Source organism: Aquarana catesbeiana, linkage group LG07, assembly GCF_042186555.1.
Source record: "Aquarana catesbeiana isolate 2022-GZ linkage group LG07, ASM4218655v1, whole genome shotgun sequence".
In the NCBI taxonomy this organism is placed as follows: domain Eukaryota; kingdom Metazoa; phylum Chordata; class Amphibia; order Anura; family Ranidae; genus Aquarana; species Aquarana catesbeiana.
This window is the reverse complement of record NC_133330.1, coordinates 273,785,873-273,800,153: the sequence shown is the minus strand read 5'-3', so window position 1 is coordinate 273,800,153 and position 14,281 is coordinate 273,785,873. Positions and strand designations below refer to the sequence as shown.

The following is a 14,281-nucleotide window of genomic DNA, read 5'->3' as shown; positions in this document are numbered from 1 at the left end:
AGACTTTCAGGAAGAGGCACTGCCTCGAAATGCATTAGCCAGGATATTAGAGGTCAAGCTTCAAATGAAGCACTAATGGATGAATTAGATGTTCCTTTGGAAATTATGTGTAAATTATGTCTTTATAACACGTTTGTGAGTACAATACAGTACAGATTTTTTGAGGATCTTACACTATATACAGCACTTTCAAACTGCCCCAAAGATGCTGCTTGCAAGACTTTTTCTAACGTCCCGCAAGTGCACCGCCCCAGTGTGAAAGCACTTGGGCTTTCACATTCGGGCAGCATGGGAGGCAGTTTTCAGGCGCTTTATCGGCGATATTTCTAGCTCCAAAATGCCTGAAAACTGCCTCAGTGTGAAAGGGGTCTAAGAGAGAAACACAGAGGTTGCTGTGGAGTATTAAATGCCTGGTTGTCATATTTATCCACTGGCTTCATTACTTTGAGCAAAAGACCTGGAAGAAATGTACAGGTACAAACTTCTGATTATTTTCTGACTTTTCTCCCTGATCCATAGACCTGTGCAAGGTTAACAACTTACTAACTATTGCAGTTAGAGGATCAAAATGATAGCCAGGTAGGCAGAATTTTCAAAAGAAGGTCATCAATGGCAGCTTCTATAGATTTCTTATGACGGGTTTTACTTTAAACACCTTCCTGTCCAGCCTATAGCAGGTTGACTGCCGGGTGGGGGCTTTACCGACCTGACTGGATGTCATTTGAAGTCTTTCCCATTGCGCCACTCGTGCTTGCCCCCGAGGGGCGCACAGCTGGGCGATCGGTGATGAGCTATGTTCCTCGCACACAGTGCATCACTGATTAGGGTAAAGAGCCAATGATGTAGGCTCTTTACCATGTGATTAGTTATGTCCAATCACAATGGATCACATGTAAACAAATGCCAGTTATTTGCATTTCCTTTACTATGCGCTGTCAGTGTCTGAGGAAAGTAAAGCAGATAACCGGCTTTCCAGTTACAGGGGACATTTACACTGATAAGCAGTGCAGCTCCATCAGTGCCCATTAGTGCAGCATATCAGTGTCCATCAGTGCAACCTATCAGTGTCCATTGGTGCAACATATTAGTGACAATCAGTGCCGCCTATCAGTGCCCTTTAGTGCCGCCTTATCTGTGCAACCTCATCAGTGCCCATCAGTGCAGCATATTAGTGCCCCTCAGTCCTGCCTCATCAGTGCCCCTCAGTGCCTCCTCATTAGTGCACATCAGTGCCGCCTCATTAGTGCCGCCTCATCAGTGCCCATCAATTCAGCCTTATCAGTGCCCATCAGTGCCGCCTCATTAGTGCAGCCTCATCAGTGCCCATCAGTGCAGCCTCATCAGTGCCCATCAATGTAGTCTCTTCAGTGCCCATCAGTGCAGCCTATCAGTGCCCATCAGTGCAGCCTCATCAGTGCACAGTGAAGAAGAAAAATTACGTATTTTCAAAATTGTATAGAAGAAACAAAGAAAAGTTTTTTTTCTTTTTAAAATGTTTCATTTGTTTAACAAAAAATAAAAAACCCAGTGGTGAATAACCACTTGCTGATCGCGGCACGCCGATATACGCTGGCACAATGGCAGCGGTGGGCAAATGGTAGTACCTGTACGCCCCTTTAATTGGTGGGGTTAGCGGGATCAGCGTAACCGTGCCCTTGGGACCAGCAGCAGACTCGATGTCCACCGGTCTCCTGGCGATCGTATCATGCAAACAAGGCATTTCCCTGTTCTGCCTTGTGACAGGACAGAGATCACTGCTCTCTGTCATCGGGAGCAGTGATCGCTGTCATGTGAGTGGTAGCCCACTCCCCCCACAGTTAGAATCACTCCCTAAGACACACTTAACCCCTTCATCGCCCCCTAGTGGTTAACCCCTTCCCTTCCAGTGTCATTTACACAGTAATAAGTGCATTTTTATAGCACTGATTGCTGTATAACTGACAATGGTCCCAAAAATGTACCAAAAGTGTCCAATGTGTCCGCCATAATGTCGCAGTCACGATAAAAAATCGCAGATCGCCGCCATTACTAATAAAAAAATTAATAATAAAAATGCCATAAAACTATCCCCTATTTTGTAGACACTATAACTTTTGCGCAAACCAATCAATATACACTTAATGTGATTTTTAACAAAAATATGTAGAAGAATACATATCGGCCTAAAGTGAGGAAAAAAATAGTTTTTTTATATATTTTTTGGGGATATTTATTATAGCAAAAAGTAAAAAAAATTGTGTTTTTTTTCAAAAGTGTCGCTATTTTTTTGTTTATAGCGCAAAAAATAGAAATCACAGAGGTGATCAAATACCACCAAAAGAAAGCTCTATTTGTGGGAATAAAGGACGTCAATTTTGTTTGGGTGCAACATCGCATGACTGCGCAATTGTCAGTTAAAGCGACGCAGTGCCAAATCGCAAAAACTGCTCTGGTCAGAAAGGAGGTAAAATCTTCCGGAGCTGAAGCCGTTAAATACCAGCAAAAGAAAGCTCTATCTGTAAGTGGTTAAGAAACTCCTTCCAAGCTCTTGACTGGGATTCCAAGTTATTTATGTACAAACTGAGAGATATAAACCCTCTACCCGCCTTCTCAATGTTACATACTGTGCCTTCATGCTACATCCTTCTATTAATACAGCGACGGAAAGGTTTTGAATATCAACAAACTGCATTTCATTTATGAGGGCCGTCTTACTTACTTCACAATTCCTTCAGGAATCTCCATTACTGTTGTAGTGCAGTCCACTTCAACTGGAGGAGCAAAATAGTAAATCAGTAAAGTACAGAAGGGTATACAAAAGGGGAAATCTGCTTATGCCTATACATAGATATACTGACCTAGAATAAAGTCACACACATATGGGGAGGACATATGAATTTTTTTACTCTGAACCCAGGGCCTGGTTCTGAAAGGCCACACTTCATTGTGGTTACTGATCAATTATCTATGTCCCCCACAGCACTCTGAAACCCATCTCTATAGATCATAACAGTCTCAGAATGGCACAAATGATTGCCTCTTAAATGGGAAGAAGAGAAAGGTTTTAAAGGTGGCCTTAGGTTAGGTAAACTAAAGAAATACACCTTTTTTCTTTTCAAAGCCCAACTCCATGCATTTGTTTTTAGAAATATTCCCCACAGGTACAAAAAATAGGAAAAAAAGCTCAAGCTGATATATTTAAAGTAATCTTTTTTGCTGCAAGGTGTTCTCAGTCTTTCAGGTTGAATGACTCTCAGCATCAAGGAATGGCACCCAGATGACATACTGTAAATGCAGGCCCACCTCCTAAGGGCACGTCACCACAGCTTCCTGCATTCACTGGGTAATGGTACAGAGGGCAGCGCTAACGTCACTATACAAGCATAGTTCCCAACTGTCCCTGATTTTGAGGGACTGTCCCTGATTTGGAACAATGTCCCTCTGTCCCTCTTTCCTCCTCATTTGTCCCTCATGTTGGTCTGGTCTATATAGTTGTATATAAAATGCACTTTTTATCTTTCAAAAAGTGTTTCCCAGTGCTAAACCTTTCATCCAATTTATAAATTGCTGCCTTTGTAAATTCCAAAAGCCATTATAAAGGGATAGTGGTGGTAAAAAAAATCACTTGTGGGTTTAACTAATCATTTTCTTTGTATAATTCTCTGTTTAGGGGGTGTGTCAGGGGGTGTGTCCCTCGTTCCCATCTCAAAAAGTTGGGAGGTATGTACAAGTTATGCTCTTTGCATCATTGAGGACTGCCCAGCCTGAAGGGAAATCAAAATGGACCCTGCAACATCGTGTGATCAACCTGAAGACCTCTAGAGAAAAACAAAGAAAAAAAATGGCATCAAAATCTTGCAGGGGGCAGGGAGGCTTTCGGGAGAGAGGTGAGGTGGAGAAGGAATGGGGAAGTATTGGTATTGGGCCGGTGGAATATTTGATTGGAAATGTGAAAGTACCTTTTTCTATTTGCCTACTTGTTTCTGTGACATCAATTTGGGTTTCAGATATCGTTGGGACCTTTTAGGCCGGGTTCACACCTATGTGAATTAGATGCGGCTTTTTCCGCATTCAATTCGCATAGCAGGAGAATGTGACTGGCTCCCTATGGAGCCGGTTCACATATCTCCGTTGCAGCTGCGGAGCGCACTGCACAGAAACGCTGTGCATCTTTGGCTCCGTTTCAGGGCCGAATTCAGGCATAGATTCGGCCCTGATTCGTCCCTGAAATGGGGAACAGGGATGCACAGCGCTCCTGTGCGATCCGCAGCTGGTTCCAGTATGAACTTGGCCTCATGCACATAATTGTTTGCAAGCTTATAATATGCCAAGTGTAATAAACACAGCATTTTCCCACACCCAGGGAGCTGCAGGTGGGCAATGCAGCTGGCTATAGAAGTGAATGGCTGTACGCCCCTGTACTTGTGTAAATGTTGATGCTATTGTGCATCAGCATTTACCTGAGCATGCATGTATGACACAACTTCCGTGTTTGTCGCAATATGTCCTATACGTATGCACCTGTGGTTGTTACTTTAGGATAGCAGCAATATTCAACAAACTCTTATATTTATTGTCCCACAAATGGGAAGATTGGCCACGTGTATTTAGTTGAAGGGCCAGTTCACACTAGAATACAGTGTGGGAAACCTGCATTCTGTGCACGATTCCTGCATCATGTTCAAAACGCACTGCAGCAGGTGTCAGTTTTAACTTAACAACACTCCAAATGCAGGTCATAAATTCAGTGTGTTTGCCTGCACTGGATCGCATGGTCAGTGGCGTCACCAGGGAGGTAACACGCCGGTGATACTCTCTAGGGGGGTGACACCAATCAGCAGGGGCATCGCCACCGCACCAGTGGCACCGATCCAAATGTATTGCAGCTGTTCCCGCTGGCTCGCACAGCAGAGCGGACCAAAGCCACCTCCCCCTTCTCGGCTGTTTTCATGCACACAGCCTGGTGGAGGGAAACCAACGCCGATCTGAGGTCTGTACTTAGTTTGTTATATTGTACACAGGAGGGGGACAGGGTGACGGGGGGGGGGTCAAGTTAATAAAAGATAGAGAGGAGTGCGTGTGTGTGTGTGGGGGGGGGGGGTTAAGAGGATATGTGCTGAGGGGCGCTTTGGGAGGGAAAAGGACCTATGCTAGAAGTGGGGGTTGGATTGGAAATCTGCTCCCCCCCACAAGAGCATAAGCCCTCTCACCTCCCAAAGCACCCCCCCAGCACATATCCGACCCCTCCCCACACCTCCCTACTAGCACAAGTCCTCTCCTCTCTCAAAATGCCCCCCCCCTAGCACATAACGGTCCATCCCACCTCCCTATAAGCACAAATGGAGAAGGGTGTGTGTACTGAGGAAGGGGGTCTGTCTGTACTTAGTGGAGGGGGGGATCTGTACTTAGGGGTGTCTATACTTGATGGAGAGGGGGGTCTGGACTGAGGGACCAGGGTCTATACTTAGTGGAGAGGGGGGTCTGTACTGATTGATGGGTGTCTAAACTTAGTGGAGAGGGGGTCTGTACTAACTGACGTGGGGTTCCATAGTCTGTACTGAGGGGCAGGAGGGTCTATAATTAGTGGAGAGGGGGGTCTGTACTGAGGGAGGGCAGTCTATACTTAGTGGAGAGGGGGATCTGTACTGAGGGAGGGGGGTCTATACTTAGTGGAGAGGAGGGGTCTGTACTGAGGGAGGGGGGGTCTATACTTAGTGGAGAGAGGGGTCTGTTCTGAGGGGGGCTATACTTGGTGGAGGGGGGGTGACACCATGTTTTACCGCACCAGGTGACACCAACCCTAGTGACGTCACTGCGCATGGTACAGTAGTACCATGCGATCCAGTTGCTGTGCATTCTGTAAAGTAGTGCATGCATTACTTTGGTGCGGTTCAGCGTCATTTCAGCCCATTCAAATGATTAGGCTAAAATCAGACTGCACCAAGATCGCAAGAAGAAAAATAACAGGAATGTGCTGTGTAAACTGGCCCTTAACCACTCCACGCCCGCGCTATAGCCGAAAGATGGCTACAGCTCGGCGCTTAATTGCCGGGAGGGCTTCCCTGGACGTCCTTCTGTTTACTTGTTCCCCACGCGCCGCCGCGGCTGTGCATCAGGGAAAATCTGTGTTGGTCGTGTCCCTTGGACACAGCCAATCACAGATCGTGCTAAATGGCCAATCACATTGGCCATTTAGCACTCGATCGGCTTGTCCAATGAGAGATGATCTCAAATGTAAACATATGAGATCATCTCTCATTGCCGGCTCTCCCTCCTTACACAGAGACCGCGTGTGAGGAGGGAGAGATTCTGTGCTGCAGCGTGAGTGAACACTAAATAAAACACAGTGTCCACAGTACCCAGTGCCACCTGTCCCCAGTGCCACCTGTCCCCAGTGCCACCTGTCAGTGCCATCTGTCCCCGGTGCCACCTATCAGTGCCATCTGTCCCCAGTGCCACATCAGTGTCACGTGCCATCCATGCCACGTATTAGTGCTATCTGTCATCAGTGCCACATCAGTGTCACATGCCATCAGTGCCACGTATTAGTGCCATCTGTCATCAGTGCCACATCAGTGTCATGTGCCATCAGTGCCACATAATAGTGCCATCTGTCATCAGTGCCACATCAGTGTCACATGCCATCCATGCCACGTATTAGTGCTATCTGTCATCAGTGCCACATCAGTGTCACGTGTCATTGTCCTGGTGCTTCAGGGCCTTCAAAAGTGTAATAGGTAGTCAACAAGTTAGATGTGTAATTTATGCTCCTAGAACACCTGATGGTGCTCCCTGCATGTTGGGCCTCTCTATGTGGCTAGGCTGTGAAAAAGTCCCACACATGTCATACACATGCCATGTGAGAGAAATAACCTATTGCAATGACAATTTTGTGGAAAAAAAAATCTTCATTTTGCAAAGAATTGTGGGAAAAAAATGACAACATCAAAAACCTCACCATGCATCTTACTAAATACCTTGGAATGTCTACTTTCAAAAAAGGGGTCATTTGGGGGGTATTTGTACTTTCCTGACTTGTTCGGGTCACAAGAAATGAGATAGGCCACCAGTACATCAGGTGTGATCAATTTTTTATGATTTGCACCACAGCTTGTAGACTCTCTACCTTTCACACGGACCAAATAATATTCACTAATTTGGGTTATTATTACCAAAGATATGTAGCAGTATAAATTGTGGCCAAAATGTATGAAGAAAAATTAATCATTTGCAAAAAATTTTCACAGAAACTAAGAAAAATTCCTTTTTTTTCAAAATTTTCGGTCTTTTTTCATTTATAGCGCAAAAAATAAAAAACCCATAGGTGATCAAATACCACCAAAAGAAAGCTCTATTTGTATGAAAAAAAGGACAAAAAATTAATTTGGGTACAGTATTACATGACTGAGTAATTAAATAAAAAATAACAAATCAGCGCGAAATGGTAAATATACGTTGTATAGCTGCTGAACACTAGGGTCAATAGACAAATCCCTTAACACAAATATAAAATCAGATAGTGCAGCGCTAGAATCAAAATAAAACACTAAAGTCCACCACCATAACAATATCCATGTGGGTGTTCAATACATCATCCTCAAGTGCGAGCAAACACCGGATTCTGGAGAGGTAATTTCAGACAGCCCACCACCAGGGAATAGGTTGGCCTCTCACCTTAAAGAATGGACCCTTTTGTTATAGAGGGTCATAAATCACTTAAATCAAGCAAGATACAGCATATGCAGGCTTCCGTCAGGGCTCAGATGTCAAACACTCCTCCAGGACCAAAGGGCTCCGATAACAGACGCTCCAATATGACCACGATATATATAAAAGAAATGGCGAAAGAATAGTGCTCTCTGTATGCTATGCTTTATTAAAAAACTAAAATAAGTCACTCACATGTGAACCGCTGGGTATATGCATGTAAGACAACGGTAACGATATAAACCTCACCCGCGGCCACATCCACACTACTAGACGGAGGTTTATATCGTTACCGTTGTCTTACATGCATATACCCAGCGGTTCACATGTGAGTGACTTATTTTAGTTTTTTAATAAAGCATAGCATACAGAGAGCACTATTCTTTCGCCATTTCTTTTATATATATCGTGGTCATATTGGAGCGTCTGTTATCGGAGCCCTTTGGTCCTGGAGGAGTGTCTGACATCTGAGCCCTGACGGAAGCCTGCATATGCTGTATCTTGCTTGATTTAAGTGATTTATGACCCTCTATAACAAAAGGGTCCATTCTTTCAGGTGAGAGGCCAACCTATTCCCTGGTGGTGGGCTGTCTGAAATTACCTCTCCAGAATCCGGTGTTTGCTCGCACTTGAGGATGATGTATTGAACACCCACATGGATATTGTTATGGTGGTGGACTTTAGTGTTTTATTTTGATTCTAGCGCTGCACTATCTGATTTTATATGACTGAGTAATTGTCATTCAAAATGTGAGAGCACTGAAAGCTGAAAATTGGTCTGGGCAGGAGGGGGGGGGTTTAAGTGCCCAGTGGACAAGTGGTTAAAGAATAGGATATCACTGACACTCCTGTAGGGTTATAAATAATCACCTTCCGGTAGCTTCTCTTCAGCAATTTCTTCAGGAGGTTTCCTTACAACAAATTTGTCTTGACCTGTTTTTTTCTCTAATATAAACGTTCGAACTCCTTTTGGAAGAATGCCAAAATTAAATGCTGCCAAGCACACTGGGGTGTCCTGTTTATATAAAAGAAGAACAGAATATAAATTAAAATGATATTTTACAAAAATGATTTTTAAACATTTAAAGGCTATGTTCATCTTTTCTGGCAGAATTTTCATTTTTCACAATAAATAGAATCCTTTTTCTAATGTCTTTTCTGCCAAGGCCATCCCAATGTGCTTATCTTTCACTTACTGAGTCCATGGAAGCATTGAATCTTCACCTCTTGGTTCAAAATGAAAAAAAACAAATCTATTCTGAGCCCACCACTTCCCGTAGCATCATGTGACCTTCCCGGAAACTTCATTTCCCATCATGTACTGTCTTACTGCATCTCAGAATAGGGTGTGTTTTACCTCTGCGGATTACACCTCTCTACTATACCACCTCTCTTTTATTTCCACCCACTTTCCTAATTCTTCCTTTAGGGTGATCATAAACAGTACAATCTGATTGTACATATTCCTTTAGATTTGCCATCAGCTATGTAGTGCAAGGGGCCTGTCAGATTTGATACAAATTGAATGGATTGTTCAGGTGGGTTTTGCTATTGCATAGATTTGGTAAACCTAACAGAAATTGTACAGAGATTGTACAATCAGATTGCATAGTGTATGGTCAGCTTTATACAAGTACATGGGAGTTCTTATAATCCAGCTCTATTTTAGGGAGGGAGAGGGTGTAAACACACCAATTTCACTTTCAAGCCCCATTTACACAGCGTAGTGGGAGCACACATTTTTCTGTGGGTTTTCCTGTGACATTCATAGGGCAGCCCTGCGTGTGACAATGCAGCAAAGTAGCTTATCGGTCGTTGTGGCAACTTGCACTTTGCACGTTTTTTTACCATACAAATAGTTAACTGGTTCATTTTTGGTGTATAAAGACCCCTTTCAAACTGAGGCAGTTTTCAGGTGTTTTAACACTAAAAATAGCGCCTCTAAAGCGCCTGAAAACTGCCTCTCATGCCTCCAAAGTGTGAAAACCTGAGTGCTTTCACACTGGGGCGGAGCGCTTGCGGGATGGGAAAAAAAGTCCTGCAAGCGGCATCTTTGGGGCAGTTTGGGAGCGGTGTATACAGCTCTCCTACACCATCCCTGCCCCCTGTAATGAATGATAAAGGAAAAATCTTGCGAGCCACAATAATCCAATGCCCAGTGAACAAACAACTCAAATCAAAATACCCAGCTGCGAACGCAGATCATGTATTCATGACCGTGCACTAAACATAAGTAAAAAATTGCGCTGCGCTTAGGTGTGTATCATATGTGACTGTTCACCAAATAAAAATATATAAAAATTCACGTGTCTGTCCCCCTGATGAAGACACGTGACTCCCTGTGTCGAATACGCGTAGGGGAGGGGCCAGGACGGAGCGGACAGCACAGAGCTGGATTGTGAGAATCTGATACCCCGCAGCACGCCGATCGGCGAATTTAAACTTATATTGTATGGTGCACAGAAGCACCTGAGAAATGTGAGTACCCCATTGTGGGGAGTGGGTGTTTTTTATTTAATAAATATTGTTTGGCGGTATTACACTATATGGTCTTTTTATTTTCTGGTATGATGTCTATAAGTATACAAATGGTCCTCCTCAGAGGGAATTAATCAATTGAATATAGTAACATATACAAGCCTGGAATTGCAGACAGTTGAGCCTAGAAGCACGATATTCTAATCAGTATTTTAACCTGAAAATTACTGTAAATCTGTGTTTATTGTGAAATATTCAAAGTTTCCATCCATTTACGCCAGACTTTGTCAAATTTCAAAGGACAACCTCTGTTAGCATATGTGTCTTTGTATAGCGGGAGGTTCCCATTAACTAGATGTTTCCACTGCGTAATTGATGGGGGGTTAGGTTTTTTCCACTGCATTGCGATATTTTTCCTGGCATAGAAGAGTAGTAAACTGGTCAAAGTGCGTTTGGCTATGGTTGGAACAACATTTTCTAATAAGCCCAGTATACATATCTCCATCAGCGGAGACAGGTTGGTTGAGGCCACCTTGTTAGTTAGATCAAGTACCTCTCTCCAGTATTGTTGTAATCTTGGACAGTGCCAGAAGATGTGTGCGAAGTCCCCTGGAGATGTGCCACATCTCCATCATTCCGAAGAATGCTGAGGGTTCATCAAGTGTAGTCTATGTGGGGTAAAATAGGCCCTATGGACAATTTTAAATTGTACTACTCTGTCTCTTATGGAAACGAGTGACCTGAAAGGAAAATCCCAGACGTCGTCCCAGTCATCGTCATCCAACGCAGGGATATCGCGTTGCCAACGGGACCAGAGCCCATCCAGAGGTGGTAAGGACACAAATATCAGATGCGCGTACAAACGCGAAGTAGGTTTTTCAGCGCAACCAGATCGGAGCATCCTCTCCAGCTCGGATTGAGTCAGGATGCAAGTGGAGTGAGGAAATTGGGCAACGAATGCATGTGCTAATTGAAAATAACGGAACTGATGTCTATGGAGCCATAGAGAGCCTGATTGAAGATCGTATCTTGCTAGCTACATAGAGCCCGGGGGTGGCTCCACAGCGTGATTTGACACAGCTGAACACTGTGTCACACGCTCTAAGGTGAGCGCAACCACTTTGGGGGACACTGAGGCACATTATGGCTTGTTTTGTGACACCTGGATTCAACACGGTGGAGATTTTGGACATTTAGTTTACCCTTTGAACACGTTATGCACAGAATCTCCTTTTGGGAACTTTCTTTGAACACTGTCATATGAAGTTTTTTTCTGGAGGATTTTTCACTATTAAGGATTACATTGCTTTATTTATAAATCACTTTTCACTCATATGAATGTTATTTGAGTATTGCATGTTACACTTTGTGTGAAGTCATTGCAAATTTTGCACGTCTTTTTACTTATTTTTTATTTATTTAATTATTTTATGCAAAGTATTTACCATTAGGTGTTTTTTTCACTTTTGATTATTTGTCTATTCGTTTGTACACATAGTATATTATATGTTGAGATTACTTATATATCACACGTAGGAGGAATTAGAGATAGAATTTTTATATATTTTTATTTGGTGAACAGTCACATATGATACACACCTAAGCGCAGCGCAATTTTTTCCCCTGTACTGAATGGGCAGCACTTCCGAAGCGCCTGTAAAGCGCTTCGGAAACGCCGTAACACGGCAGTTTTAACCCTTTATTTGGCCGCTAGCAAGGGGTAAAAGTGCCCCACTAGCAGCCAAAAAGCACAGCTAAAATGACGGTAAAGCGCCGCTAAAACTAGCGGCGCTTTACCGCTAACGGACCCACCGTCCCAGTGTGAAAGCAGCCTAAAGGTGGCCATACACTATGCAATCTGATTGCACAATCTCTGTACAATCTTCTTTAGATTTACCAAAACTACAGTATATAATAGGAGGACACACCTATCTCTATGCACTACATAATTGATGGAGGATCTAAAGGATTGTACAATCAGATTGTATAGTATATGGTGAGCTTTACAGACTTCCAGGGACACATTTCTCCTGTTTTCAGTAGTATGGCTCTGTTTCACATAGGCTGTTATGTGATCACTCAGCTCCTGCACAATCTGCCAAATGAACGATCTATGTAAGATGAAGGTAACATACAAAAAGATCAATCTGCAGATATAAGATGTAATCAGGGTAATACAGATGTAATCAAGGAGAACACTGTTCATTGACAATGTATGCATGATTGGAAAAGCATCAAAACTATAGAGGTGGGTAGGAGCAAGCTCCTGGAGGGGGAGGGCAGGTGGAGGTTGTGTGTTAATGAGGTCAGCTACTGAACTGCTTACTGAGTCTTAACAGTTTTCCCACCCCAAATACCAGGACAAACCAGGAAGTACTGGAGGAGTTTCCTATAGGAGACACTGGAGGCTGAGATAATTCCTGTCCTAGGACATAGAAGGCTTTTTCTAAGTATATGTAAACCCTCACCTTGTAAAAGGCAAAACATTTGTGTATCGATATAAGAAAAACATTATAAACACTTGTTCCCCCCCTTTTTTTTATAAGTGATCACATTCCCTCTGTTCCTTCTGCATGCTGGTCTTCCCAGTGTTTGGCTGTGTGTGTGTGTGTGTGTGTGTGTGGGGGGGGGGGGGGGGGGGGTGTCAGGACAAGTCTGATCATTGGAGGAAAGCACACTCAATTCCCAGCACAGCTAGTGCTGTGTTCTCCTGCTTAGTGTGGTCAGTTTTTAATAGGAAAGCAGAGGGACTGACAGGAACACCAGGAATTGCACATGCCAGAAGCAATACTAAAGGAACAGGATACTTTTCTTTTTTACAACAAGCGCATTTCAGGAATATGAAATGTAAATGTTGGGTTTACATACTCTGTAATGGTATATTGGTACATAGGGAAGCTGTCGTTTATAAAAAAAAGGTGAGCTTAGCCTTTAAATGACTTCTCAGTTTGATTCATCTGCAACTTACACTGCCATATTCATCTGTGTTCCTCACTTGTCTTTTTTCCATGTCGCAGTGCTCTGGACATACCACCCTGTATAAGAAGAAAACATATTAGTGGGGTCTTATACAGGAACATATTACACAGTAGAGTTCATGTAGGAGTGCTCCATCTCCTGCTAATGGAAAGTAATATCTAACTCTCTCTAAAATGCTACTTAGAAGGCTGGTGGCTCATATATTTGATTTAAAAGCAGGGATTCGGTGAACTTGATTTTGCTATAAAGTTCATGTTTTTGTGCTAAAGTTGTGTTGAAAATGGCCATGAATTTATCCATGTGGTGAAAGTAGCATAAATAGAAAATGTTTCTCTTTAAAGCTAACGTAGCACCCTCATCCTAGAAATAGGGCTACAGGTAAATTTAGCTGTGCTGGTGGTAGCCAGCCTGGCTAATTTGTAGTGTTTAGTGGTAAAATGACTTCTGTTCTAATTCAGTTGTGGCTTCTCTCTTTTGTCAGTAGGTGGCACTGTTGCCCTTGACATTAGTTTGATGAGCTACAGTACATTCAAGTTATGGATAAACATACTTTTCTCAGCCAATCAGATTCGCCTCTATGAATGCTGGGAGAAGCTATTAATCGGGAAAAAGTCAGGTGATCTTAGTCTTCCCACCCAGGGCTGCAGCCTGGGAGGATGTGTGTATACAGTTTCTGGCTGCTAGGCCTGAAGCCTGAGGCCTATCCAGGTGGCTGCCGGCTGCTAGGCCTATCTGAGGCCTGATGCTGAGAAAAGCCTGCTAAGTATCCGGAAACAATTCTGAGAGGGATGGAGTTCTAGAGAAGCACCAGAGGTGACTCTTCATGGGCCAGGGATCCATGAGGTGGCTGGGAGAGCTTCAAGAGAGAACTCATCCAAGAGAATTCAGTATGCTGTAGTGAGTAAAGTTCAGTTACTCTAGGAGACATCCTATCCTACAAAGTATAGATGTGCTGGTTCAGCTTAACCGATTCCCGACCGGCTCACGCAGATATACTGCGGCAGAATGGCTCCCCTGGGCGAAACCCCATATGGGTACGTCCTTCCGCTACCCATACGGGTACGTCGATGGAGTGCACGAGCGCCAGCATGGGGATTTGTGTGTGTAAACACACAAATCCCTGTGCTGTCAGGGAAGA

At 43.6% G+C, this 14,281-nt stretch overlaps 1 protein-coding gene across 1 annotated transcript in view; it reads right to left on the bottom strand.

Annotated features, from left to right (window-relative positions):
* Positions 1-14,281, bottom strand: part of LOC141102974 (uncharacterized) — a 248,270-nt gene that overhangs the window by 211,089 nt on the left and 22,900 nt on the right. Inside the window, exons 10-12 of the mRNA XM_073592043.1 lie at positions 13,133-13,199; positions 8,557-8,701; positions 2,699-2,750 (exon numbers count right to left, since the gene is read on the bottom strand). Coding sequence (XP_073448144.1) covers positions 2,699-2,750; positions 8,557-8,701; positions 13,133-13,199 — 264 coding nt within the window. The remainder of the gene's footprint in view (positions 1-2,698; positions 2,751-8,556; positions 8,702-13,132; positions 13,200-14,281) is intronic.